General features: G+C 37.1%; 5 protein-coding genes across 7 annotated transcripts; 2 read left to right on the forward strand and 3 right to left on the reverse strand.

Moving 5' to 3' along the window:
• The first annotated feature begins 5,378 nt into the window (after window positions 1-5,378).
• Window positions 5,379-5,879, forward strand: LOC125471482 (circumsporozoite protein-like). The gene has a single exon (XM_048571918.1). It carries the CDS (start codon window positions 5,379-5,381, stop codon window positions 5,877-5,879), a length of 501 nt encoding a protein of 166 aa, XP_048427875.1.
• Window positions 5,880-8,519: 2,640 nt separating this feature from the next.
• On the forward strand, window positions 8,520-20,118 carry LOC103959316 (bromodomain and WD repeat-containing protein 1). Its single transcript, XM_048571494.1, has 24 exons — window positions 8,520-8,786; window positions 9,537-9,906; window positions 10,698-10,852; window positions 11,240-11,479; window positions 11,845-11,954; window positions 12,049-12,126; window positions 12,247-12,353; window positions 12,516-12,610; window positions 12,701-12,816; window positions 13,033-13,136; window positions 13,216-13,293; window positions 13,450-13,528; window positions 13,681-13,849; window positions 14,025-14,095; window positions 14,623-14,703; window positions 14,786-14,856; window positions 15,213-15,309; window positions 15,425-15,484; window positions 15,629-15,683; window positions 15,769-16,166; window positions 16,255-18,066; window positions 18,196-18,768; window positions 18,893-18,951; window positions 19,107-20,118. Exons 2-24 carry the CDS (start codon window positions 9,551-9,553, stop codon window positions 19,321-19,323), a joined length of 5,181 nt encoding a protein of 1,726 aa, XP_048427451.1. The 5' UTR covers window positions 8,520-8,786; window positions 9,537-9,550; the 3' UTR covers window positions 19,324-20,118.
• LOC103959317 (DNA-directed RNA polymerases II, IV and V subunit 9A) lies at window positions 19,845-21,790 on the reverse strand. The gene is made up of 4 exons (XM_009371668.3): window positions 21,643-21,790; window positions 21,478-21,553; window positions 20,786-20,944; window positions 19,845-20,115 (listed from the first exon to the last, which is right to left on the reverse strand). Exons 1-4 carry the CDS (start codon window positions 21,669-21,671, stop codon window positions 20,035-20,037), a joined length of 345 nt encoding a protein of 114 aa, XP_009369943.1. The 5' UTR covers window positions 21,672-21,790; the 3' UTR covers window positions 19,845-20,034.
• A 587-nt stretch (window positions 21,791-22,377) lies between these two features.
• LOC103959318 (zinc finger CCHC domain-containing protein 10) lies at window positions 22,378-24,764 on the reverse strand. Of its 3 annotated transcripts, XM_048572315.1 has the most exons (3): window positions 24,608-24,734; window positions 24,144-24,239; window positions 22,378-23,522 (listed from the first exon to the last, which is right to left on the reverse strand). In XM_048572315.1, the coding sequence occupies exon 3, from the start codon at window positions 23,419-23,421 to the stop codon at window positions 22,639-22,641; it is 783 nt and encodes a 260-aa protein (XP_048428272.1). In that variant the 5' UTR covers window positions 23,422-23,522; window positions 24,144-24,239; window positions 24,608-24,734; the 3' UTR covers window positions 22,378-22,638. The 3 variants fall into 3 exon arrangements, with proteins under 3 accessions (XP_048428272.1, XP_009369944.2, XP_048428274.1); XM_009371669.3 differs by lacking the exon at window positions 24,144-24,239 and having other exon boundaries at window positions 24,608-24,764; XM_048572317.1 differs by lacking the exons at window positions 24,144-24,239; window positions 24,608-24,734 and adding an exon at window positions 23,833-24,116.
• Window positions 24,765-26,009: 1,245 nt separating this feature from the next.
• LOC103959319 (outer envelope pore protein 16-2, chloroplastic) lies at window positions 26,010-27,853 on the reverse strand. Its single transcript, XM_009371671.3, has 7 exons — window positions 27,710-27,853; window positions 27,494-27,545; window positions 27,171-27,251; window positions 26,952-26,983; window positions 26,614-26,647; window positions 26,389-26,456; window positions 26,010-26,283 (listed from the first exon to the last, which is right to left on the reverse strand). The coding sequence occupies exons 1-7, from the start codon at window positions 27,851-27,853 to the stop codon at window positions 26,140-26,142; spliced, it is 555 nt and encodes a 184-aa protein (XP_009369946.2). The 3' UTR covers window positions 26,010-26,139.
• Between the last annotated feature and the right edge of the window lie 79 nt (window positions 27,854-27,932).

Genomic DNA, 27,932 nt, shown 5'->3' on the forward strand with positions numbered 1-27,932 from the left:
TAAAGTTTAAAATTAATGCAGCATATAGCACCCTTGCTTGTGAGAAAGTTTCATCCCCAATTTCAGGTTGTTGTCAGGCATATGTAGCAGCCTGGCAAGCAAGCAAAGGATACTCCAAAATCCCTTGGTTCACTCATCTATGCAAGGGCTTTTATATTGAGTTAAACCTAGCGAACAAGGCAAATAATTAAGCAACCATTATCCTAATTTTGAGCCCCCAATCTACAAACTGAAACATAATGAGAACTTTTTGTTGCTTGTTGCCCAAAAATAATCCAGATCAGAATTCCAAAACCAAAAGAAATGGCGAGCCTGCTCTTGTAAGTCGACAATCTAATATATGCTCGCTGAAAGTATTAACCTTGAGAAGCCATTGATATGAACAAGATTGAACCATGAGCGGCAACGATAATGCTAATCATACATCCATTTTTATCTCCTATACACCCTTGGTAATTTTCATATCCAACTATATAGTAAAAAATTAAAAATAAATACGTGAGAAGTAAAAATAAGTATTTAAATAGCTCTACCTTATTTCAACTACCGCACCAAAGTAGATGCGCCAAGGTTGCCTCGAAGCCGTTGGAAAAGAAAATGTGCACGCAACATCTTTTCTTGTGGATCATCGACATTGGAATCTTTTCCATGTCAAAATGTTAAAGCATTCTGACAGAAACATTGTCAAAAAACACCGGCCAATTAACTAAAGTACTACATGTCGGTTCCTTTAGGAAAGTTTCTTGTTGTAATTATCTTCCCTTTTTTGATAAAACTAAAAGTTATTCCAAGAGGTCACATTGCACATCTGGGCTATCTATCTAGCATGCACGTCAGAGTACTTAATATTCCTTTTAATTTATGCAGAATATTAATTTATGCAAGCCTCCAAGTGCTCACATTTACAAACGACCTTGGTCATAAAGAATCCAGAGTGTACATCGAGCACCCAATGCAACTCAAGTCATGATTCATGAGTTATGTTGCATCCGCATGCATGGTACTTTTGAATTTCGGTTTAGCTATCACTTTGCAAGTATATCAATATTCGAATAAGTTCATACTATAAGATTAAAGGAAATCAGTGGCGAAGTCAAAATTTTACTTGTAGATAAGCCTCACATAAATGTTAAAATATAAAATAAATAGATAGTAGTTATAAGAGAGTACAATACATGTTTGGAGTTGTGAGCTAATTAAAACTTTTGAGTGGCAACCATTTAGTACTACGGTATAATGATATTCTTCTTCATTTGTAAATAAGAGGTCTTAGGTTCGATTCTCGCCAAAGACGAAATTGAACCACATTATTATGGCAAACTCATTATAAGGCATATCTCACTCTCTCACCTCATTAGAGTAAATACTATCATTTGTTAATTTTTTTTTAATTTAAAAAAAAAAAACTTTTGAGTGGCTACTTGCTTTTTTTTTTTTCACTTTGAGATTAACCTTCCAATATCAAGTCAATTAAAATGCTAGAGAGATCATATTTTTTACTATATTTTGAAGACCAACTGATGTGGCGATTGATGATTAGATTCCTTCTTTAATGGTTTAAAGAAGTAGTTAAACCATTATCGGCCAAATCATGTGTCTCAAAATATGGTTCAAATAGATGGTCTTTCTAGCATCAACCCAAGTCAAAATAGAATGGATTGTGAATTTTCGACCAAAAAATGAGAAGAATGAATCAGAAATTTTGAGAATATGATATATGAAATTTTAAAAATCTAGTGAAAATTTAAAGAGAACAGAGAAATTTACAAATCTTAATATTGTTGTGGGTTGAGAATTTGGAGGACAATATATATAAATTCAAGAAAGGGAGAAGGAAAAGCTGAAAGTTTATTAATCTTCGGTTGGACAATGTGAAATAATATTTTTTGAAAAACTAAACTAGACTTTAGATTTTAATTTTAAGAGTTATTGATTTGTTTATCAAATAAGATATTAAATTTAGATTTAAGATGAGTGCTGTTAGAATTGAAAAGAAAAAAGTGAGGGTAGGCCTAGGCCTATGCTTGCCTTATTAGGTGCATTTGTTGCATCAGACTATCTCAAACTGGATTAACTTCAGGAAATAAAGTGGACTGACTTAGACAAGACTAAGATGGACTTAGTGAAGCGTTGGGTGTAATATTAGACTAAGAAGCAAGATAATGAAAATAGTACTATCCACAGTTTGGTGTTTGCTCAAACGTGGACTAAATTATTGTTCAATTTTCTTTTCTATTAAGGATATTTTCAAAATTAATATTATTGGATGAGAGTGAGAGTCAATAAAAAAATACAAACCAAATTTCTTGCCAACGAAAGAAATATACATAATTCAAGAGTAGCATAATAACATGTAACGCAATATTTTACAACATACTTACAATAGCTACAATATACGCTAGCTACTATATTCTACAACATTATCATTCAAAAGTAAATCCTCATGATTCACAAAAAGCTAATTAACGTTAGCCAAAATATTTCACAGTACATGACTAAGTTGGAAGCCACGAACTAATGTTGTACGATTAACAAGAACTCCTACTGGAAGGGACAACAGTCCAATATACTACCTTCCAAATATGCACGGTAGTTTAGCTTGGGAATTAAGGTAAGGCTTTATACATATTGGATTCCTCTTCTTAATCCATATAACTATAAAGTTATAGCGTTCATTCATGAGACAGGACCAGGTAAAATTAAACCAATTCTTGTTTCAAGCCTCCAACTAAATCGATCATACAAGGAAAACCCCATGTCCGAGCGCTACAGTCTAGAGTCAATGTTATACAGTAGCATTACTCCTGGACAATCATATCCTCATCCGGGTTATTATCCTGCCCAGCCTCCTAATCAATGTATGGTAATTCAATATTCTCCACCACCACTTCTTCCTCCGTATGGATATGATCATCATCTTCAGTATTACAGTAGTAGTACTACTCCAGATCCCGGACATGGGCAGGGCGACAACAATCAATCCCAGCTTGCTCCTCCTCCAAAAGGCAAGCCCAAGAAGCCCAAGAAAAGAAAATCTGTCAAGCAAACATCGCATAAAGTTTGCAGTAATCGAGTTAGCCAAAACACAGGGGACAATCATAAGATTTACAACATTGCCATCAGATACAGTTTTCGTGATTTAAGCCATGCGGAGGACGAAGAAGGAAAAGGAGAAATTGGCATCCAATACGGTCGTCGTGACTTGAAAGAAGAACAAGAAGAGTGAATATATTAGGGCAATTCGGTGCATATACATTATGTTCTGGCGATTCCCACACCACAATAAAACAATCTGCTGTTCTATGTGCCTTAATTAATTAATATATGTATAAGAAATTTTGTAGAACATCCACCGTATGAGAAAAATTTTATGAAATTGAAATATAAGAAGATTATATTATGATAACTTTCAAAGTATTGTTGAGCTAGTCGGTAGAGTTCTTTCATATATCTGTTTTTAAGTGTTGATGGTGCGCCAAAAATTTGACTAAAGTCCAAAAGGGAAAGAAGAAATTAGTATATATGCCCATATCATGTGGGGGTACGCTGATCGTGTTGGTAAAATTATTAATTGCATGCTAGGTTGGAAAAATTATATATATATATATATATATATATATTGTATGCTGTTAGAACATTGTTACTTGGTATACTCGATACATGCATTGCATAATATGTATAGATGACGAGTTTATGTTATAATGTGATAATAATTAAAAACGAATCCGCGTGTTATAATAGTATGGAATAAGTAAGTTGATGTTTTATTATAAAATTAATTGACAATATATAAGGAGAGTAATCTCACTTTTTATAAGCACATGTAAGGTTTCTTAGTTTTTGATATGGATTTAGACTCTTAACAAGCCCTTCATGGCTAAGTCATTTAAACTTAACACATGAAAAACACACGTAACGTGAGAGCATGTGGATTGTTTGGCTCAACACGTGAGTAACATATTCCAATATTATGTAGGAAGTTGAAGTTCTATAATAAAACAGAGAATAGTTTAACTTCTTATAAGCACATGAAAAATCATATAATTTTTCGATGTAAAATTTACATTCTCAACATGAGTGAACTTGTTATACCACCTAATGGTGTCAATTATCTCTCGCTGAGTTGAGAGTCTAATTAACTGATAGTAAACTGTCACAAATAAATTATGCCATATCTATGGGAAAAAAAAATATTTGTATTGTTCTGTAGCGCACCAAGACAAGACATGCTAGAACTATTCCATATGTCTAAATATTCGATGGAATGCTTGTTTGGAAGTGCTTTTAAAATGACTGAAAATATTTTTTAGGTTCTAAAAACACTTGAAGTGCTTTCCAAAATTCACTTGCATTTTTGCTAAAGATTGATACTAAAAACGCTTTCAGTTATTTTAACATCACTTCCAAACGAGCTACTATATTTTAGAATATATTAATAATCAATCCACATTTAGTAACTAAACTACAAGTAGGTTAGTTATACCACATAATGTGTTCTAGTACCACATAATAATTTTTCATATCTATGTCGACATAAAGTGAATTAAGACTAGTGTACACTTCTACTGAAGAAAGTTTTTATGAGTAAATTGTAGCCATGGTCCCTTAACTTTAACTCAACTGGAGCAATGGTCCCTCAACTAAAACTCCATTACCATCGGTTTGATCCCTCAACTCATCAAAACGTTCATCTAGGATCCCTTAACTAAAAATCCTTACCATTAGTCTCTCAACTTTAATTCAACTGGAGAAATGGTCCCTCAACTTTAACACAATTAGAGCAATGGTCCCTCAACTTTAACCCAATTGTAGCAATGGTTCTGACGAAGTTGACGAAAATGACCATAGCTACACATTTGATGAGTTGGGGGACCAATAGTAATGGATTTTTAGTTTAGGGACCATTGCTCTAATTTTATTAAGGTTGAAAGACCGTTGCTACAATTTATTCTAATTTTATATGTAAATTTTTTTTGCATGAATTCTAGTTTTTTATTGTTATTTTTAACAGGAAAACACATTTTTGTACTATCTTTTTTAGAGTGTGACTTACTTGTATTAGTAGATTTCACCTCTATACTAAAATTTGGTCATCCTCTCAATACTCATTTGAACGTGATTTAACAAATTGCTAACTCGATTATTATACCCTATTTGTTGGATTTATCCAAATTATAAGATATGGTGGTCAACTCCACTAGCACATGTGGATTATATACATGATAGAAATGTATACGTACCACGAAAAATAGCTTGGAAATTAAGCAAGCAACTTGGTATATATTCCCACTCCATCTCCTATATGTAGAAACGAGATAGCTGCATTGGTGACTACAGCAAACAAGAAATCAAGTAATTTTGAGCCTCCAACCAACACAATGTCACATACCCTCTTGTACCGTGGCAGCATGCTCGCCAATGGTTCAGACCCTATGTCCCCTCAGCCTACATACAATCCCAGCTTTTGCGCTCCTCCTGCAGGTTACAATAACTATGGTCCTCCTCCTCCAGTACCAAATTATAGTTATGGATACTACGGTAATAACCATCCATCAGCGCAGTCTGCTCCACCTGCTCGTGCTTCGTATCAGTCGCATGACTATACTAACTATTACGCTCCTCAACCTCAACCTCAACCTCAACCTCAGCCTCAACCTCCATCTAATTATGGATACTCTAACCAAGAGTATTCAACAATGCAGCCTGCTCGACGTCCCAAGGCCAAGAATGGTAAAAATGGGAAAAGGGGTTCTAGTGGTACATCTTACAAAGTTTCTGGGAACCGAGTCAGTGGAAACAAAGGAGACCACAATGGAGTTTTCAACGTTGGCAACACGCATGGTCGTGGCGGCACGGACGATGAAGAAGAAGAAGATTGAATATGAATTATGGAAATATTAATAAGTCATGCATGCACGCTACGTGCATGTGGTAATTCGCAGTTCCAGAAGGGCATGGTTTCATATATCATGGGCTAAGATCTTCCTTACATTCATAAATAATTAAGAGATGATGTACTAGTACTACACTTTCTGATCACGGCTATTGACCTTTTAAGGTTGTAGAAACCGTGTATTCAATAATTGGAATTGAGATATTACAACCTATTATACATGAAGCGTATGATTGCTAACCTAGTAGTTACAATGTAACATATATAAATGCAATTATAGCCTAATAACATCTTATACCATCTAATAACATCATGACGGCAAAACAATAATGTGTTGACATTCATTGGCTTTAAAACCATCCTTGAAGAGCCTTAACAATGGTAACTGCCTAACAAAGGTTAACAATTGCTTAATAATTATTATTTATCTACTAATCAGTACTTCTATATAATGATAGATTCTGCAATGGGCCTGTACTCAGGTGTTCATGTAGTTAAGAGCATTTACCTTTGCAGTCAAGCTCCAAAGTTCGATTATGGGTTATGCATTGGAAAGCACCACGTCCTCTCGTATTAGTTGAACAAATTTGACAACTTGATTTCTAGCCAAAATATTAATTTTAGTTATGATTGAGCCACGTCAACAAAAATATCAATGACATTCAGCCATCAACCATCTTGCAATTATAATCCCAACTTTGAAGTTAGAACATTTTGCATTCATCTACGTATAGAGGGCATCCTATAAAATTCATCATTTGCAGAGGTAAGTCTCACACCCCATCTTGGTGAGAGAGAGAATTGATAATTATTTATTAACACGTGATGTCTCACTTAAGAAACAGTTGGTTGTTTGCTTGCGAAATAACATGAGATTCGCTAATTGCATATCATTCTTAAGGGGACGTGATGCATTATACTCAACTGGAGTACTATTTTGCAAGCTTCCCGAAAAAAAAAAAAAGAAAAAAAAAAGGTATTTGGTCTCAAACAATGAATGTTTTTATCTTTTTATAACTGGGTGGATTTGAGCTATGTCGAATCTTAATTCTCTTCAATTTGCTCTGACCGGGGTAAAAGTAGGTGGCTTGAAAGAATAACGCCGATGATCGAGCCTTTGTCTAGTATTTTGTTTGCTTTATCTCTAATGCCTGTGCCAAGTACATTTCTTTACATGTAAATCCCCACTCAATCAACGAAATTATATTAAAATTCACTACAATTGCACTGAAAAATAACTAGACAAAAAACTTTCAAAGTGTCATTAAAAAATAAGGAATTTTAACGAAAAGTTCCCAGTATTTTATACTTTAATGAAAAATCATATTTTTACACTAAAAAGTCAATCATGATACTATTCATTTTATCCTTTATTTTATCTTTATTGTTAAAACTCAAAGTTTTCAAATTATTTTCATTATTTTTCCTTAAAAAATATTTCATTTAATCATATTTTCAAAGTCCTTGGCAAGTTAGCCTAAAATTCATTGCGACTTTGTATATGTAGACTGTCTACTTGGTATAGGGATTGGTGATTGGTCTTTAATGGTGGGCTCGGGGTCACAGAAGCAAAGTTTGGTCCTTTAGGCTTGATATGGGCTCGGGTTCACTTCCATCTTTTGCCCAAACGAAATAATTTCTCTCTTGAGCAACCGTTCTGGCATATTCTACGTTTTTTGAGCTCAAATTTTGAAAGACATACATATTAAATTGCATATTTAAGTTACACAATTGAAGAAAAACCGTTATATCGGTTGATTTAACAATAATCTAACGGTCCTTGTTTCAATATGCTAGTTAGATGTGCAAACTTGATGCGTATCGAAGAATTTTCACAACTTTTGAGGCCATCCATGCTGTATAAATTTCTTGGTACTCTACTCTCCGTCTCTATAATTTAATTCCAAAACAGATTTTCCTCCTAATAATTTTATGCTTTCAATAAACCTCTCAAGCATTGTAATGCATAATGAAAAATAATAGTGTTATTTAGACACAAAAAATCAATACATTTGTTAATAAAAATAGACACAATACAAATGAGTCGCATAATGGTCCAATTATATTAGATATAGATAGTGTGCCAAGTTTGCACATTCAAAATAGTATTACCGATTGAAAAAAGTCTAAGTTGATTTGATTTCCTTATAGATTTGTTAGTTCTTACAAAGACAACATACTTGTGAAAGATATTAAGAAAATGATGGTACTATTCACACTTATTTTTACCTCTGATATATTCTTGTTAATTTTTTACCATTAATATTTTTCGATTCGTTTGATCTAAATGTCGAAAAATTAAGAAATGTATGAAAAATAAAAATTAGAATGTGAATAACAATGCTAAAAAATTATTCCACTAAACAAAGCCCAATGGACAACCGCAGAAAACTAGACGTTGTAATAGCGCTGATGATGCCCTAACCAAAACTTTTGAATTAAATTTGAGCTGTGAAAGTACGATAAACACAGAGAGACCATACGACGCCGTTACACATCGCACCATATTTACGCATGCAAAATTGTTTTTAGCTTGACAAGTATCTGTACGGGAGAAGTAGAGTGGGCATGAAGGTCCAAAACGCTGCGTTTGGAGCCTGTTGTAGCTTCCTTATTATTTCGGCTTCCTCCACCTCTCTCACAGAGAGTAGAAAATCCAAGCAAGTAAAAGCCCCAGAGCTCCCTCCAAGAATCTTAAAGAGCCCCTCTTTTGGCGCGTGTAACACACTCTCTGACATTCCCAATCTTCCCCTTTCTTCCTTTTAATTCAAAGGAAGAAATTGAATTGATTTTTTTATTATTTCCGGTTCTAAATTTCTGGTTTTTCCACCTCTGGATTCTAAATTCTGGAAGCAAAGGCCACTATAATCTACTGAAAGATGCCGTCTTGAAGGTACTCACACAAATATACTTTCTTTTTGGAATTTAATTATTTTCTGCACTTTGATGTATATATTTTTTCTTGCTCGGGGAATTTAGACAAGGGCTTTGTGTTATTGGGTTTTGTGCAAATTGTGTTTTGCTTTGTTTGTCTGTGTGTTTGTATTGAATTGTATTGTAGTGCAAGGGAATTGAATTTTTAGGGTTCTAATGGTTGTTACAAAGGAGTGCATTGTTGATTGTGGAATGTGAAGGGTTTTCATGAGTGTGGTAATGGTGTTTTGGGTTTCTTTGGATTGCCCATTTGGTTAAATCAATTGTATGACTCATTGAACTGGTGGTATTGTTTTCCCAATGAGGTAATTTGAGTTGATTGTTTCAATTAGGTTCAATTTAGGAGTTTCCAATAGGTATTCCGATTATCTTGAATGTTATCTGATTTTTAGTGTTGCTCATATGGTGTTGGTGTGAGTGTTAAAAAGGTCGGGACTCGGTTTGCATTTTACCCTATGGTTTAGTTTAGGGTTTTGGAGTTTGAGACTTAAACAAGTGTTTGCTTACCTAGATTGTGTTTGTTGATGAGCTAATCTTAGTTTATTTTGGATTCCCACCGTCCAATCTGGTTTCCAACTTATGGATGCAGAGGAGTCCATGTTTGTGGTGTCTGGCACTGTTTCTGTAAAGAGCATGTTTTTCTAATTTTCATTGTCAAGTTACCGCTGTGCCTTAATCTTCACTTACCTTCACTTACTTTTACTTGTAGGTTTTACGGGAGCTATGGATCTTCAAAAATTTCCTTCTCGTGATGCACCTTCTGTTGGTATGAAACCTTTGAGCTTTCTCAGTAAGGTGCATGACAAGAATCAACCTGAGGATCTAGAGACAACTTATATAACTCATGCTAAGGAGCCTGATGCGGATATTGACCTCAGAGAAGTATATTTTCTTATCATGCATTTTCTGTCAGCTGGCCCATGCCATAGAACTTGTGGACAGTTGTGGAACGAACTTCTTGAACATCAACTTTTACCTAGAAGATATCATGCTAGGTATTCAAGGAAGGGCATGCACAGCGAGGATGAAAATGATGATGGGAAGTCATTTCCTTTAAATTACAATATGCTGGTGCACAGGTATGTAATTTGCGCTTTTTTTTTTTTTTTTTTTTTTTTTTTTAATAAGTCGACCTTTATAACAGGCAGTTATTAGGTAACCTTCATTAGATTTCGCTGCGTCTTGTGATACTCAATATTGTGTGGCATTAATTAATTACTTAGACAGACTTAGATCATAAAATGAAAAACAATAGCTATTTTTTTATCATGCTGTTCTAACTAAAAAAATGGTAACTTAGATATAACTCATAAAACAATTTTGTTTCCTTTCATGAGTTGTTTTCTACTTGTTTTTGAGTTAATTACATAGAAGCATTTATTCTTTATTGCTTTTCTTCGTCTTTTCTTTTTCTGAGAATAAACAGTGGGTATGATCTGGATTCTGGTTGGCACTGTTCAAGTATGTATGCTGTTTTCTATATGGGCGACTCTGACATTATTCATTCATCTCAATTCAAATGGACATTTTGTAGATCTTAGTCTTTCTGGGGATCCTCTTTCTAAAACCCATGTAGGGCATACATATATGGGCGACTCTTACATTATTCATTCATCTCAATTCAAATGGACATTTTGTAGATCTTAGTCTTTCTGGGGATCCTCTTTCTAAAACCCATGTAGGGCATACATGTATGGGCGACTCTTACATTATTCATTCATCTCAAGTGTGTATGCTGCTGCTTCTTCTGATAGTTCTGTTCCAAACTTTTTCACGCCAGTAAGCGTAGTCCTTGAAGGAAATAAGTATGATTGTATTATATTTGTTATTTTCTATAATATCCTTTTGATTCCCTTTCCTCATCGTATAGGTATCCTCACATTGAAAATGACCATTTGGTAAAGCTTTTGAAGCAATTGATTTCAAGTGCAGCCCCACCATCAAGAGGTACGAGTGGTGGAAATGCTCCAAATGCAGCTGATGTACCTACTCTCTTGGGACGTGGTTCATTTTCGCTTCTGACCTGTAGGTGACATTTATTAAGCTTTAAATGCTTAATTCATATGCTTGTGATACCTTTAATTTTTGAAGTTATGGTTTTGTCGTTATTGACCAATGTTTTCCTTATTCCAAATTTGTTTCTTGTGTGTGTGTGCGTACTGTATACACACATACATATATAACTTGGTGTGTGAGTGTGTCTGTGTATATCTTAAACTTCATTTCAAGTTTTCATACTGTTATCATGTTCAATCATCTGTTGGGGGTTTGAAAACGTTTCCCTCTCTTTTTGGAAGTTCTTTCTGCAACATTTACATTTGTTTTACTGGTGATCATCCTCAATTTCCTTTCCTGTTCGAAAATATGTGTTTCTTCAGTACATCTAAAAAGGAATACCTTCTCCTTTTTCAGATGAAAGGGATCAAGTACACAATGAAATGAAGCCCCCTCCTGCTCACATGCGTTGGCCTCACATGAAAGCTCATCAGGTTCAAGGGCTAAGGTTGAGAGAAATTGGGGGAGGTTTCACCCGACATCACCGTGCACCGTCTATTCGTGCTGCATCTTATGCCATTGCAAAGCCCTCAACCATGTTTGAGAAGATGCAATTTACCAAGAGGATAAGGGGCCATCGAAACTCTGTCTACTGTGGTATGTTTTCTCATTCTCAGAGTTTACTACTGTTAGGTAGACGTGGAAGTTCATTTTACAAATTCTTACTACTATTAGCAAAGAACCGAGTTACTTCAGTTCGCATGGAAGCGTAGGATTGTTTTTATACTTCTTTCTCTCTCTTGTTTTTCTGCTTATGTAATTTTAGTATCTAGTTTCTGCCATAGTTGATCTAGGATTAAGAGAATTGATATATGAAAAGGAGACGGAAATAATATATTAAAAAAAAGAGAGAATTATTGTAAGCTTTTGTCTGCTGTTTCACTCTACCAAGTTTGCAGTTTCACACCTTTAAAATGTGGTATATTTCTCATGGTGGTTTTATTTGGACATGAATGATGCAGCAACATTTGATTGCTCAGGCAGGTATGTTATTACTGGTTCAGACGATCGCCTAGTGAAGATCTGGTTAATGGAAACTGCATTTTGCTTAGCCAGCTGCCGTGGACATGAAGTAATTTGTTATTGGCCCCTCAAAGATATAGTTTTCCATTGTTGTCCCTCAATTTATACTCATTTTATCTATTTATACTCATTTTATGATTAAGGGAGATATCACGGATCTGGCTGTGAGTTCCAATAATGCTTTGGTGGCATCCTCCTCAAATGACCATATGATTCGAGTAGTAAGATTCATCTGTTGCCAATATATAAGGATAATGTGTCTATTTTTGCATTTTACATTTTAGCTTTGACCTATGCTGGGAACTCAATGTTAACTTGCTTTAACTTTTCATGTTTACTAGTGGCGCTTGCCAGACGGACTGCCAATTTCAGTATTGCGAGGACATACTGCAGCTGTTACTGCCATTACATTTAATCCCAGGCCAGGCTCTATGTACCACCTTCTATCGTAAGGCCAATTCTCTCACTCTATTTAAATGAATTCATGTGGTGTGTCTAATTAGCTGTAAGTAGTTTACTCTTCTGTTTTTGGTGGGAACCATTGTTATTATATATTCTTAAGTTGTTCTCCTTATTAATTAACCTTGTGCTGTTCTTTTGTCATTTGCAGTTCATCTGATGATGGAACTTGTAGGATATGGGATGCCAGGAGTTCTCAAGTGAGTCCAAGGATATACATTCCAAGACCTTCAGATGCTGTAGTTGGTCAGTTGTTTCTCTAGTGCAGCTAAGTTCAATGAACTTACTGACTGGTGAAAGAGAACTTAGTGTGGTCGTATAATTGTTTGACTGCAGGGAGAAACAGTGGTCCATCTTCAAGCATTGTCACACAGGACCATCATATCTTCTGTTGTGCATTCAATGCTAATGGAACAGTCTTTGTCACCGGTAGCTCGGACACTCTTGCAAGGGTATATAAAACCTTCATGTTCCTTGTTATTATTTCTGCAGCCTTTGGTTTTGACACTATCTTCACTTACTTTTGCTTCAGTGAAATGAAAATTTTCTGCCCCTAATGAGTAATGAATAAACTCATGAATTGTATCTTAAATAGTTTTCAGTTCAAATACAAATGAGGGAAAAAAAAATTCATTTATATATTTCTACTAAGAGCTTGCTGGTTGTAGGTGTGGACTGCTTCTAAGCCAGGCTCGGATGAGTCGGACCAACCAAATCATGAGATTGATGTGTTATCTGGCCATGAGAATGATGTCAATTATGTACAATTTAGGTTAGTTTGTGCTGAAATTTTGCTGGCAACATATGTATCAATCTTTGCATGCTGATTTATGTTGCTTCATACACTGCAGTGGTTGCGCTGGAGTATCTAGATTTATGGCAGCTGACACCTCAAAGGAAGAGAACACTCCCAAATTTAAAAATTCATGGTTTGTTTCTCTTCTCTCCTTATGATTGTTATGTTAATTTTTCTCTGATATGTTCATATTTTTCTCCTCTCTGTGCACTTATATCTGTCTATTCTACACTTTTCCATTTGGGATTAGGTTCACTACCAGTAGTACATGATCTACTTTATTTTCCAGGTTCAATTATGACAATATAGTCACTTGTTCTCGTGATGGGAGTGCAATTATCTGGATTCCCAGATCACGAAGATCACATGTAAGTTTTAGCAAAGATAACTTATAACTTCCCTTCTAGCCTGCCCTTTTTCTCAATAAGCTTTTCTAATGAAACCGTTGTATCCACCATCTTTTGAATTTTTCGCTTTAAATAGGAAAAAAAAAATATGTATAGCTAATTTCATACTCCAGGGAAAAGCTGGTCGTTGGACACGGGCATATCATTTGAAAGTCCCACCTCCGCCAATGCCTTCTCAGCCTCCACGAGGAGGCCCTCGCCAGAGGATTCTTCCAACTCCTCGTGGTGTTAATATGATTACCTGGAGTCTTGACAATCGATTTGTCCTTGCTGCTATCATGGGTAATTTGTTGGTTGTTTCTCATGTACAGTTTATGTATTAGAATATCATTTCTATGCATCGTAGTAATTGTCAATGCCTTTGCATAGAGTAAAGAAACCTAGGTCTTGCAACCTTTCATGGACTAAGGCCTTAAATTCTGTAATTTAACATTTCAAAATTCTTCTTTTAATGCAGATTGCAGAATATGTGTGTGGAATGCTTCTGATGGTAGCTTGGTGCATTCACTGACAGGTCATACTGAATCTGTATGTGGCTCAATCTTTTCGTTATTGATTATCCTTTTTTCCCCTTAATTCTCCTTTCGAGAATTTTATCATTTGATCTTGCAAAGAGAAGTATGGTGAAGAGACTGAGTTAAGTAGCGTGTGCCTCCATATTAGAAGAACATGACACTGCATTGTTGTGGAAACTTTCTTTGGTGTGTAGACAGTCAGATGTTGGTTAGGTCATTGCTATGCTTGATCTTTTCAATTGGTTGCCATAGTCGTCCTTCTTTATCTATTGCTGCCTTATCTACAATGTCTTAGTGCTGTACAGAAAATGGGGCCCTTTTGATCAGTCATATATCATGTGCTAGTCTACCTACAAATTGCTTTTGCTGTTTATGTTTTCCCAATATCCTGATTTAGTGGTCTAGTCTTCTAGCTATCACGTTCCATTTCCTTTTATTGATTTATTGTCTATCGTATTGCTTCAGAAGTCTAGGTATTGCAACCTTTCACGAACAAGTGAAACTTAAATCTCTGACAGTATTCACTTCTGTTATTGATAGACATATGTGCTGGATGTTCATCCTTTCAACCCCAGGATAGCAATGAGTGCTGGCTATGATGGAAAAACAATTGTCTGGGATGTGAGTTTCCAGTTTCCTTATTTTTCTTCCAATTATTTTTATGTTCTATGGTTTTGAATGCTTTGTTGACTTGTGATTTCAGATATGGGAAGGCATACCTATCCGGACGTTTGAAACTTCCCACTACAAATTGGTAGACGGAAAGTTCTCACCGTAAGTGACTAATAGGAACTCTCCATTTTGAAAGCTTTTTTGCTATACCTGTCGTATTGTCGTTAAATTTTCTTTATTCTTTATCTAATTATAACTGTATGAAACCCTGTTCCATTGGTGTTGAAATTGGCTATTTATATGGTACTTTATGCCCCAGCTTTCCATGATTCTATGTAGCTTTAACCCTAGCTTTCCATGATTAGTTATTTTTGCTTCTCTTTTGCGTGGCAGATGTTATCTGTTGGTATCCCCGCACCCCATTTCTCTCTTTTCTTTTTGGCTACTATTTGTGAAATATACTTTGCTTTCTGAACTGCTTTCTGGCAGTTACAAAGGGTTTTTTCTTTGTAATATAGGGATGGGACATCAATTATTCTCTCTGATGATGTCGGCCAATTGTATATATTGGACAGTGGCCAAGGGGAGTCCCAAGATGATGCACAATATGATCAGGTTTGCTTTTTCCCTTCAATTTTTCTAGCAAAATCCAAATATATGCCTTTAGTTTGGTTGGATTTTATTTTTACACTTTTTTCAAGTTGTACTTAATTGTGCATACACTTGACAGTTTTTTCTTGGTGATTATCGCCCACTCATTCACGATAGTTTTGGAAATGTTCTTGACCAGGTTAGTTGGCCATTTGCACTATTGTTTGTAATCGACCTACCATAACTTAATTCTGAATATATTTTCAATGCTCTTATGTTGGATGTGTATTATAATTGTTACATGATGTGGCCACTTAGATTGAAATATTCACGTTTGATTCAGGAAACTCAGCTTCCAGCATACCGGCGGAATATGCAAGATCTACTTTGTGACTCAGGTTTCACTCTACTCCTTTTCCTGTATGGAATTATTGTCTTCTGGAAATTTATTTTCTCAAGCACTGGTTTATGGTGGAACCATAGGCATGATACCGTATGAAGAACCCTACCAGAGTGCATACCAGAAGCGGCGGTTAGGAGCTCTGGGTGCCGAGTGGCGTCCTTCCTCTCTAAGACTTGCTGTTGGGCCTGACTTCAGTCTAGATCCGGATTACCAAATGTTGCCTTTGGCAGACTTGGATATCTTGACTGAGCCTCTACCAGAATTTTTAGATGCAATGGATTGGGAACCAGAAAATGAAATACGTAGTGATGATACAGATTCAGAGTACCATATTACTGAAGATTATTCTACTGGAGGGGAGCAAGGAAGTTTAAGTTCAAATCCCTCCATCGATCCAGAGTGCAGTGAAGAAAGTGAGGATGAGGATGCTGAAATGGATGGACTTCGAAGATCAAAAAGGAAAAAACAAAAGGCTGACGTAAGTTCTCTTTCAGTAACAAATTATACTTCAGAATTTGGTTAGGACCTGCCTGAGTGTTTCTGTTTTCTGTTTTCTGTTTCCTCAGAACGAAGTCGTGACTTCCTCTGGTAGGTGTGTCAAAAGAAGGAATTTGGATGAGTGTGCTGCCAATTCATCCAGAAGTAACAGAGCAAGGAAATCAAGACATGGACGAAAAGCTTCAAGAAAGAAATGTTCCTCATCATTGAGACCTCAAAGAGCTGCTGCACGTAATGCTCTTAGTCTATTTTCTAAGATTACTGGAAGATCTGCAGATGGAGAAGATGAAGATGGATCGGAAGATGATATGTCAGGAAGTGAATCCCCATTTCAAGATTCCAACATTGAGAGTGATGAATCTGATAAACAAAATCAGCAAGGCAAGCATTCGAAAGGAAAAGAGGTTTTAATCGATGAGTCTGAAGACATGGTTAAACCTTTTGAAGAGTTTCCAGTAAATACTGGGAGCAGGAGGAGATTGGTGCTTAAATTACCAAGACGGGAGTCAAATAAGCTTGTGTCTAGAGAAAGCACAGTAAATAATCGTAGTAATGAGGGTGATTTGGTTGACCAATCATATAGAGTACCTCAAGAAGCAAATGAGAATAACACTAGTCCTCAGGATCCAATGTCCTCCCCAGGTGACGAAAAATGCAGCAAATTTGAAACAGCAGTGAGTGGGCAGTCACAGAGAGTAAAAAATCATTTAAATTTCAAAGGGAGAATTAGTTGGGGAGGGTCCAGAGCACGAACAACAAAGCGCCAGAGATCAGGAGAATTCATGTCATTGGATGCACTTGCCAGAGCCAGTGCAGTTGTTGGTCACAATGAAAAAGACTACACAAAACCTGAAAATGATTCTCCTCATTCAGAAAGCCAAAGGTTCAGGGATAAGATGGACACAGTGGCTATAGGGAATGAGAAAACCACTAGGGCTAGTACCTCCGATGGCCTTAATGGTGAAGTCAATGTTAAAGAGCATTCAGATTTTAGTGAATGCAAGGATCACGATCAATTGCCTAAATCTGTTCACATGGCTCCTTGGGATGCAAGCACTTCCTTTTGCCTTGATAAGGACGGGACTGGTTTCTCTTTTGAACAAAATGAGAAGCTCTTACCTGTCTCAACGAAATTAAGGTCGAGGAGGATTTCAAGGGATCCTAGTCCTTGCAAACAGGAAATTGACTCTGTGGTAGAGAACATGGAAAATGGTAGGACGATGGAACAGGGTCCAGTTGTGCCAGAGGATGATGGAACCCATAAATTTATTCCAGATCATAGATATGATGGTTCACGAGAATCAGACAATCAATCTGATAAGAATGTTATTGCTAGCACACATGAATCTGTCGAATCCAGTTTACAAAAAAACAAAATGTTCAGTGCTGTTTATAGAAGGGTGAAACCACATAGGGGTAGAAGTAACTTAGAAGGTGATAGTGGTGTCAATGGAGAAGGCTGTTCATATACTTCAAATACAAGCAACCACAATATCATTGCTGGAGACATTCAGGATGACACAACTGATGGAGGATGCAAGACACGGTCCATGGGGTTGAAGGCATCTGCATGTGATCCAAGTAGTCCAGATCATGATCCTAAGTTAGCGGAAGGACATGAGCCAGGTTATACATTGAACTGGATAAGTTCCATGGATAAGTTTCAACTTGGGAATGAAGAACGGGGATCAAGTTCAAGGACGAAAGTTGGTTTGAGGTCTACTAGAAACAGGAGAAGCAGTTATCTTGACATGAGTCCAATGGATAAAAGGAAGCCGCATCAGTCAGGAAAGAAAGTATCATGGTTAATGTTGTCAGCACATGAGGAGAGCTCAAGATATATCCCCCAGTTAGGGGACAAAGTTGTTTATCTGAGACAGGTTTCTCTATATCTTTCTGCTGCCTTTTTTATTTCTTCCATAAGGGTTTTCTTGTTTTGGTTTTGTAATATGAATGTCGATAGTATCATTTACTTTGGTAACCTCCTTTTCTTTTTCCTTTCTTACCAGGGGCATCAGGAGTATTTCGATCTGGGTGGATTGAGAGAAAACCCACCATGGAGGTTTATAAAGGGGAGAATAAGGGCTGTCGAATTTTGCAATGTCCAAGACCTAGAGTATTCTTCACGTGCAGGGTCTGGGGATAGCTGCTGTAAATTGACGATTCAATTTGTAGATCCTTCTTCTGATGTGTATGGTAAATCTTTTAAGATGACTCTGCCGGAAGTTACTGGTTTCCCAGACTTCATTGTTGAAAGAACTCGCTTTGACTCTTCCATGGAGAGAAATTGGTCGTGTAGGGATCATTGCAAAGTCTGGTGGAAAAATGAGGGCGAGGATGACGGTAAGTGGTGGCATGGCAGGGTTAAGTCTAAACAGTTTAAATCATCAGAGTTCCCAGACAGTCCTTGGGAGATGTACACTGTTCAGTACAAGAGTGATCCTAGTGATGCACAACTACATAGTCCTTGGGAGCTTTTTGATGAAAATACTCAATGGGAGCCGCCTCGCATTGATGATAAAAGCAAAACGAAGCTGCATTCGGCCTTTGCCAAACTAGAGCGATCAGCTGGAAGTCGTCAGGTATTAAGGAGAAAATACCTTTTACTTTTAATAACTCAAAAACAAAATTTGGCCAATGGTCCCATCTAGCAAACTCTTTGAAGACTCACAAGGATTTTTCTCAATATTGTTGTGCATAATTCAGGATCCTTTTGGGGTTGACAAACTGGTGCAACTTCAACAGAAGCCAAAGTTTACAAACTGGTATGTCTTCATTATTCTTATAGCGTTCCTCGAATGTATCATTGGATTTCCATGTCGTGCATGCTCTGTCCGTCAAACTATTTGTGATGGAACTTGTTTTTCTCAAATGCTATCTGGGTGTTGACATGTAGTCTTGTCTTACGGAATGCTCTCAGGTGTGTGGTTCCGATATCTCTTGATGTGATCCAGTCTAGGTTAGAGAACGACTACTATCGAAGCCTGGAAGCGCTGAAGCATGACTTTAAGGTCATGCTGGCAAATGCTGAAACCTATCTCGAGAGCAACGCGGTCAAACGCGCGTCAGATAAAGAGCTTTTAGGGAAATTGAAATGCCTATCAGACTGGTTCACACAGACAATATCATCCTTGTAGCTCCCATTGATTTGTAAAGAAGTTGAGTCACTAATGAGGTTGACGCAGCCCATCTTGATTTTTACTTCAGTTTTTTAACCCCTTCTATTCTTTCTTCCTGCGTTTTAGTTTTATTTTTTAGGTATTTTACCATTATATCCTCGAGGATTTTACCATTGTACCATTGCTTCAATTTTGGAGATGGGTGAAATCCTTTGGGGTATTCTGTTTACGAGGGAAGTTGAGATCTGCTTGTGTAAATTTTTTTACTGGATACATTCTTGTAAAGACATTCGTTTTTATTTAATCACTAATAACGAAAGGAAAAAAAAAAAGCTTGTGATTTTCACACCCTATTTTTTCGGTCGCTCTTTGTTTTCTTGCAATATACTTTGATTTATTTAAAGATGGGAGTGCGAAAATCACTTCCCTTTCAATACTTGTATCCACGGCGGGTTTCACCATTCCCGGCCCAGGATTTCTCCTAAAAAATGGCCTTGCCTGTTACCCATTGTGATTCAAAATTGCATGGAAGCAAAGTATTGTGGCAGAAACAAAAGTAATTTTTGAATCCACGCCAAATTGGATGTCAAAGGATAGTCTAAACAAATGCGGCAGTGTTTTCAACACAAGTCTTTCGAACTAATCTCCATCCTACAGTCACATTTTTTGGGAACAACAGCTGTTTCCGGTAGAACGAAAACTGAGCGGATAAAGAGGTGGGCGTGAATCTTAGTCTCTCCACCTATGGCCGCAGCTGGGGTTGCAGCAGACGAAGAACAATGTCATACCCTCCTCTCCTCTAGCAGTTGCCTGCACATATAACTTAAAGCATTAGCAGCAGTTACAAATCTCCATCATATAGAGTAAACAAACAGCTATCAGGTGCAAGTTTATTGCACATGACTTCAATCTGACTGTTCAACATGGTATCACTGTATGCATGGTAGTGAACATATACCCCCCAGAGACGAAAAGAATCCGACTTCCCAACAATACAATGGTGGATATTTGCTCAAAACAGAACGATGTTTCAATACAAAGTGGCCTACCAATCTCTCTAGAATAAATAACACAAGAACTCGGGCTGAATACAAGTTAAGCGTCTCCTAGGAGAATCCATAATCATGGTCACTAATTTTAATAGATACTTGGTTAAATAGTCAACTGAAATCTGAAGCGAAAAGCAAGAAGCAATGATACATGAAGAGCTAGAAGTTTACAAACACCAGAAAAAATCTTTAACCCTGATGCCTTTCTAGAGTTATCTTAAACTATACTAATAGCAAAACCGGCCCTAGCGACATGAATCCAATTGTCTAATGATAAAGAGATTAGCAGTTGAAATTTCATCCAAACAAGTGACGACTTGGAATATTTATGTGACATTAAAATAATTAGCATTGTGCTCTTGAACACCAAAAGTTTGAAAGGCAACTACCAATAAAATTCACCACAACAGATAGAGGATTGGGCATATAACCTGAAAGAAAACAGCTTCTCCATGCTTGCACTCAGCACAGCGCACGGCTTTAGTTCTTGGAAGAGTAGGATCTGCAGCTACATCCTGCAATATCTGAGTGCGCTCACCAACAGCGTGGTGTATCTCGTTTCTGTAGACACAGTTGGTCTCAGCAATCTCCTGCAAACAAAGAATAACATAAAATCTATTAAGTACATAACACAGTCCCTATCAACCCTGAGAATTAAGTGGTAACGGAATTTATAAGTTAAGAGAATAAGTTCATAAGAACAAACAGAGACTGAGTATGAATTATCAGATTTTTGTTTCACTTTCCGGGCATGAACATTTCGGGATCTAGCAAAAACCTTTAAAGAAGAAAGTAATAGCAAAAAGGAAAGAAATTGAGAACCCTAACTGAATTCCAAAATGTGGGTATCAGAATGGTCTACATTTGTAAAAAGACAGAAAATTTTGATGCAATTCACTCAAAAGAAACCAAGAAAAAAATTCCATCCTTGTACCAAGCTTCAGTAAAGGCCAGATTAACCTCGGGTTATGGAAATTAATTATCTTAAACCTAATTAACCAAATGAGATTACGAGGCATTAGGGCAAACCACTTACCGCAGGACTAAAATGAAACAAATCATGCAAAATAATTGCTAAAGAAAATAAAATCAAGGGGAAGCGAGATGAAGAGTGTGAGCTGACCTGGTGATCGCAGTTGCGGCAGGCGTAGAGGAGCGTCTTCTGCTCCTTATCCTCCTTCGGGTACAGAATGTTGTTACTGAAAACCCAATTGAAAATTTCAGAAGAAAAAATTCAAAAAAAAAAAAAAATGAAAAGTTAAAATACAGTGTGGTGGGATTTGCAGACCATTCGCGGCAAAATTTCATGGTACTCATTGTGGAGAAGCTCTGAGTGTTTAGGGTTCGGAGAGTTTGATTTTTTGCTTTTGGCGAAAGGCGGGTTTTCTGCTATTTCTTCTTCTTCTTCTTAATACCAGATGTTATAACTCCTCTGCTTCGGTCTTGACCCTTATTCTCAAGAATGTTTAAGGGTATTTTCGGTAAACTGCAAACTTAGAGGCCTAAGCAATAAGGCCTTTAGCACCTGCAAATGAAGGCCCAAAGGCCCAACATTTTTATTGTTTTTATCTATTTATTTATTTATTTTGTTGATAGAGATGATATATTTACACGAGTAGGAGATTCGATTCTAAAACCTCTAGGTAATTCGGCAAATTAACCAGAGCACTGTGCCCATAAACAGAATCCAAGTTCAAGTTTCTATCCTCATGTATAATATTAGAGTAATTTGATGTGTCAAATTATCGTTTTCTTTCTAAAACATCACGTTAGTGCTTGTTTTATCACAAAAAATTCTGAACTATCATTTCCCTCTCGATCTGCATTCCAATCATCAAGAACTAAGCCTTTCAAAGCTTATCAATCAAGAATGGAAAGAACTGTTAATCCAATCTGTTAGTAACCAATTGTATCTCTTTATGTGTCTCTCACACCACGTGATGCGAGAAATAAACACAAACAGCTATACAACCGTGAACAGCTAAGAATTTGCTCGATGAAAAGCCATCAAGAATCATGGTCCTCTCAGAAAGGATTATCAACCGATATGAAACAAACTCATTTGGGCATAAGCCAATAGCCAGTTACAATCAACTCACTCTCGGAAAGATACTAAATATGCATCAGTTGGCTTCCACTGTATGACCAACTTTTTTGAAGAACAATTCAAGAGCGAAAACAAAGAAATCCTTCGTCTAGGAAGCCTTAAAATCACAACCTAATTTAACATTACACATGTTGAACCAAATACACGACCGCTCTCCACTACGCTCGACCACCTCGTTTAATGCTTTCTGCTGTGCCTCGTGCTCTTCTTCCGGCTCCTCCTATCATCAGAATCAGATTCGGAAGCTGACTCAGAATCAGTTGATTCAGATGATGAGCTGTGCCTTCTTCTACGCCTTGCCATCTTTTGCTTCTTCTTCCTTCGGTGCCTCCTCTCCTCCTCTGAGTCAGTAGATGAGCTGTAATCTGAGCTACTCTCCTCCGAAGAATATTCAGATCCTGTAACTGATGACGCACCACTATCAGTCTCGAAAACTGATGCCTCGCTATCACTTCCAGAATCAGAGGCTGAGCGATGCTTTCTCTTGCTTTTCTGTGACTGCTTTTCTTCCTTCTCTTCCTTAATTTCTGGATTGTCCAAATCATATGATATTTCAACCTTCATCTTCAGTTTAGGATTTTTGAGTTGCTGGGTCCTAGACGGTCTCGAGATGTAAACACGTTCATTCTTGCATTCATATGTCCAATGCCCGGGTTGGTAACACTTCTGGCATTGTGAAGCTGCACCACCAACGGTAGATACATTTGACTTTAGGTCTTTCCGTTCACCCAATCTCACAGCTTTTTCAGTACTCATCAAATACATCTGTCTCTTGGCTTCCCTTTTCTCCTGCCATCTGCTGGGTCCTTCTTCCTTCTGCCCATAAGCATTAACATTCCGAGCAGCTGCAGCAGCTGCCCTTTCAGCCTGAGCTCGACTAAGACCTTTTGCAGCACTCAAGGCTGCTGCCTTGATCCTTTCAGCCGCAGCTTGAGCTTTCTCTTCTTTCTTACTCGACATGTTCTAAATCACAATGTTCAAATCAGAATACAAGCAATTGAATGCCAAAGGCCTGAAGTTCCAAGGCAATCACTGCCACAATCTCCAAATGCTCTCAGACCCTGCATTTAAATGGTAATTAGGTCAATCACATTCATTGAATATCGCCATGTTCCGGTCAATAAAGTAAAAAACTCCCATTTTTCAGTAAAAATCAAGAACGAAAAGGGAAAAAAAGCCAAAAGCAAAAACATTTAAATCAACTAGCTTTAAAAAACATGTGAAACGTACAGGTTGAAGTATTAAAACCGACCAAAATGACCAACTTTGTATGGCTGGAAGAAGTTTCAAACTCCCCAATCAATCAAAACGAAACATAAGAAAGATTTCTCTCACATACATAAAATCTACCAAAATAGAACTAAAACTTACAAGCTGGTAATCTATCAGCAATAAGCATACAAAAGTTACACAAGACCTCCCTGTAAAAAGAAGGGCTGATAAATCTACAAGAATCATCAGATCACAAATTTAACTGGAAAAAAAAAACATATTCGAACATTAAATATTTGAGCATCAATACCTTTGTATAAACAAAACAACAACAAAAACAAGACCTAGTACATGAAAAAATTTCTTGGCTCAATTTCTTCAACTTACTTATTCGTTCCTCAGCGTCATCGGTTTTATTCACAATGTAACCTACAACTAAGCATTTTCTTCAACAAGACTATCAATCTAACCTAGTTTTTGTTAGGATGTCGAGTGGCATCACTTAGTTAGCCCAGGTGTCTCAATTGCTGAGTTGGAGATCTTTAGCCTGCAACCAGCTATGTAAGCTGAGATATGTGCAGATGCAAAGTGTGAGTGAATATTTGATTGTAGTAGTGTTTTTGTTAATATCTTTTACATTTGGGTAAGGCTGTTCAAACAATTTTGAGTCAGAAAAACTGCAATCTAAACCCTTTTCCCCCCTCAAACTATTAAGGCCGATAAGTTCAAGCAACATCGAAATTACAGCAATACTTGTACCAAAAGACCCAAAATTTACCTAAATTCACACATCCAAGAACCCAAAACAATTAAAAAGGCATTCTTTCCCTACCGATCTACTAGAAATCAGTTGCAGAGGCAGAGATTAGAGCAATTATTTAAACAATAGCATAGAGAAAATAAAAAAACCCCAGAAATTTGAGAGGAGGCTTACCTTCTTCGGGTCGGGTATCGGTGAGGGAACTTGAATTAGGGCAGAGAGGCAAATCTGGTTTTTGGGGGAAAGGGGTGGTTCTTGGCCTTTAATTTAGATTTACTATTAGGCGGCTGCGGCTCCATAGAGAAAAGCGGTCCTTTTTTCTTTATGTTAACGCGCAAAATTTGATTTTGACGTCATAAACCGATATGTGATTTGCTACCCTTTTCTTGTTTGGTTTGGAGACATTAAACTTATGAGAGGTAGTTCTGCGATCGATTCATGATGCTTGTAAATCATGTGAAAGTGAGTTCATCTCCAACCAAACGTATTATGTTTAGCCCATATTTAGATTATTGTTCTGTTACAAATTATTCGAAGAGAGCTATTTTTTAGTCTCCTCAATAATTCATTATTTTAAGTTTGTTCTTTAATTTTATTAGTTAATTGAATTAAGCTAACATATTAAAATCAGGTTTCCGACATATTTTGAGTGCCATTTGAAAATTATTTAAAAAATTACAGGAAAGATTATTAGAAGAGATAAAAGAAGGGTGTGTATGAAAAGAGTGTTTGAGATCAATAGAATACGAAGAATTAAAATAAAATAAAGTAAGATAATATAGAAGGGTGAAAATGATGTGAGAAACAGTGTAGAAATGTCTTAAGTATTTATAGGACAAAATTAGAAATTTTAATTTATTTTTTTAAACTTCGTCTAAGAAAAAAAAATTAAAAAGCAGCTGGGCCCAACTGAACAAGTTGGCTGGTTGGCTAAGGATGTCCAGCTCGCTAATCATATGACTGGATTTTGATCCGGTGGGTCCCAAGGTTTTTCACTCATACCTTCATTGAAAATGGATTTTGTCAAAAAAAAGATTATCCTGGGCTTTATGACCCTATGGCCGGCCCGATTTGAGATGACACGATAGAGAGGCTAAAATGCCTTTGCTCCCAGCAAAGTGAATTGTCGCGACTTGACCACCAGCTGGTCGCATTAAAAAAAACAAAAGAAGCTACGTGAGTGGGTTGCCAATATTGCAATGCAAGAAATAAAATTTATCAATTTGTTTACCATACATTGGACTATATTTTTTTACAGGTGTTGGAGGATGTCATAAATTTGAATCCTATGATTGGTCTGTCTATAATAAACATAAAGGAAAATAAAGGTTTAGCTATGGTTTGCATTGTGGTTTAAGTGGAATAATGTCTAATACGTAATGAGAAGAAAAACCCTTAAAATTCAAATAATGACGAATAATGACTTGTATGACATTAGTACAATGGAGTCGCAACGTCTAAAAACTTGCCGATAACCAAAATGAACCTTCAATAACCAACCATCTAAAACATCTGGAAATCTCGATACTAAACCAGTGAAGTTTACGCATCCAGAATGAACAGAGGGCAACATTATAGATGGTGAAAGCAAAACCCTAACCACAAGTTCCTTAAAACAAGAGAGAGATGGGGCAAGTCACATCCCTGCATTATCAAAAAGAAGGCTTTCTGTGGGACTACATATGAATATGACCCCAACCAGCAGCCTAAAATATCCCAGAAAGAAGATTTGCAGCGGTGGATATGGCAGCTCCGGTGATGGCGCCTTGCACTATCTGCTCATGGGACGAACCCTCCGATGTGAGTGCCAGGGCAACGCCTGTAATCGCTCCCGCAAGTGCACTGTTTTTCTGCACCAAGGAACCAAGCAATAACGGCTTTAAGCACCATACAAGTAGCAAGCTCTTAGTAATGCTGCAGCATTCAATCCATGACAGAAGATAATCAAGCATTACCCAATCGTGAGCTCCACGAGCCTCTGCCAGGCCATATGTAAGACCCGAATACACCCCCGCAGCCAGCCCTGAGAAATAAAATAAGTCAACTTCCTTCAAATCCCAGTGGTACATGACACTGTTTCCAAACCGCGCATACATAGTTGTAAGCAGGAAAAACTGAAACCTATAGCTTGCAAACTGATGCATTTCATGTTTGCAATTTGATTTAGAAGATGTGCTTACCCCATTGTAATGATTCCTTTCCTGTATTCTTCACCTGGAAAACATTGTGACGATCAATCAGTGACTACTAACTGCATCACGACTTTGCTAGAGCTCATTCAATAATCCGAAGAAGTACATAAATTATCAAATGGCAGACAAGCCAGAAAGCTCCAATGCAGATAAGGCCAGACAGCCGCAAGAGAATTCAATTATTTATGGATCAATTTGTGGTGGTTCATTAAAGAGGTATAACATTAGAGCACCTCAATATATAATTGATTGGTAATTTGAGGGCAACGACGAAATGCAATCTTGGTAATTGGAATTATATGCTTGATTGCTAGTTTTCTACTCACCATAGCTTCAAGAGATTTTCTGTTGTTTTCACCTGCAAAGCACATAACAGCCGCTTGAGACACAACCAATTGTTCAATATACCAACAACTGAGCAAGCACATACGTAATATTACAAGGGGTTCTCTCGTAATCTACATCCGTGGTTTTGTAGTCGGGCGGGCATACTACATCAATAAAAGTTATAAAAATAACTATGGAGTGGCTAGCTGCATATATACCTCTGAGGTCAGGGAAGCGTTGCCTTTTGTTGCCTGGAACTGAGATTTCGGGCGGAATACCATTTGTACTTGAATCGAATCCTGCACATTATAATGAACATGTATACGTAGTACGTACGCATCAACAATTGTCTGTCTCTTTAGATAGACAACATTAATTATATGCAGATAGCTCAAATCCCAAACATGATTTGTCCCATCAAGTTATTCAGATAATTAAAATTTAAACGAATACTTGTAGATCCATACATATACATACGTACGTATGTAAAAACCAAGAAATTCCAAAGTAGAAGGAAACAGAGAGATTATTTAGTTATTACCTTCAGTGGCTATGAAATAAGCCTCGCGCGACACAGCCTGAATAGCTCCGATCTGTCCATTGCAGCAACACAACCTTATTAACGAAATGCTCATATATTTTGGACGTACAGTTGTTAACACAAGGCACACGGACACATACAGAGAGAGAGAGAGAGAGTGTGTGTGTGCGTGTGTGTGCGCGTGAAGAATGGAAGGGTAAGGAGAGGAGAGGATACCCCAGCAGCCTTGACGAAGCTCTCGGCGATGCGGTTGAGGAGAGGGTGGCCGAGGTCGAAGATGCCGCTCTTGTCGAAGCTGCGCAGCTCCTGCAGCAACGACGGCTTTGTTTCCAAACTAGTGCTGCTGGTCGTGTTCAACATATCTTAACACTGCTTCAGTATTACTTGTTCGATATCGTAAAAGTTCGAGGTTATACTGCTGTGATGAGTGATGAGAATA

This window comes from the organism of the source record quoted next, unplaced genomic scaffold (assembly GCF_019419815.1).
Source record: "Pyrus x bretschneideri cultivar Hongxiangsu unplaced genomic scaffold, Pyrus_bretschneideri_v1 Contig6, whole genome shotgun sequence".
Taxonomy (NCBI): domain Eukaryota; kingdom Viridiplantae; phylum Streptophyta; class Magnoliopsida; order Rosales; family Rosaceae; genus Pyrus; species Pyrus x bretschneideri.

Bases quoted from the DNA above. Each gene is read 5' to 3' on its own strand.
- LOC103959317 (XM_009371668.3), bottom strand. From the start codon at position 21,671: ATGAGTACCATGAAATTTTGCCGCGAATG. The intron at 21,554-21,642 runs GTCTGCAAATCC...TTGGGTTTTCAG, and splicing joins ATGAAATTTTGCCGCGAATG to TAACAACATTCTGTACCCGA. The intron at 20,945-21,477 runs GTCAGCTCACAC...CTTTGTTTGCAG, and splicing joins GCCGCAACTGCGATCACCAG to GAGATTGCTGAGACCAACTG.
- LOC103959318 (XM_009371669.3), bottom strand. From the start codon at position 23,421: ATGTCGAGTAAGAAAGAAGAGAAAGCTCAAGCTGCGGCTGAAAGGATC.
- LOC125471482 (XM_048571918.1), top strand. From the start codon at position 5,379: ATGTCACATACCCTCTTGTACCGTGGCAGCATGCTCGCCAATGGTTCA.
- LOC103959316 (XM_048571494.1), top strand. From the start codon at position 9,551: ATGGATCTTCAAAAATTTCCTTCTCGTGATGCACCTTCTGTTGGTATG. The intron at 11,955-12,048 runs GTAATTTGTTAT...TTTATGATTAAG, and splicing joins CCAGCTGCCGTGGACATGAA to GGAGATATCACGGATCTGGC. The intron at 13,294-13,449 runs GTTTGTTTCTCT...TTTATTTTCCAG, and splicing joins CCCAAATTTAAAAATTCATG to GTTCAATTATGACAATATAG.
- LOC103959319 (XM_009371671.3), bottom strand. From the start codon at position 27,853: ATGTTGAACACGACCAGCAGCACTAGTTTGGAAACAAAGCCGTCGTTG. The intron at 27,252-27,493 runs GTAATAACTAAA...TATAATGTGCAG, and splicing joins TTATTTCATAGCCACTGAAG to GATTCGATTCAAGTACAAAT. The intron at 26,284-26,388 runs GTAATGCTTGAT...TCCTTGGTGCAG, and splicing joins CTCGTGGAGCTCACGATTGG to AAAAACAGTGCACTTGCGGG.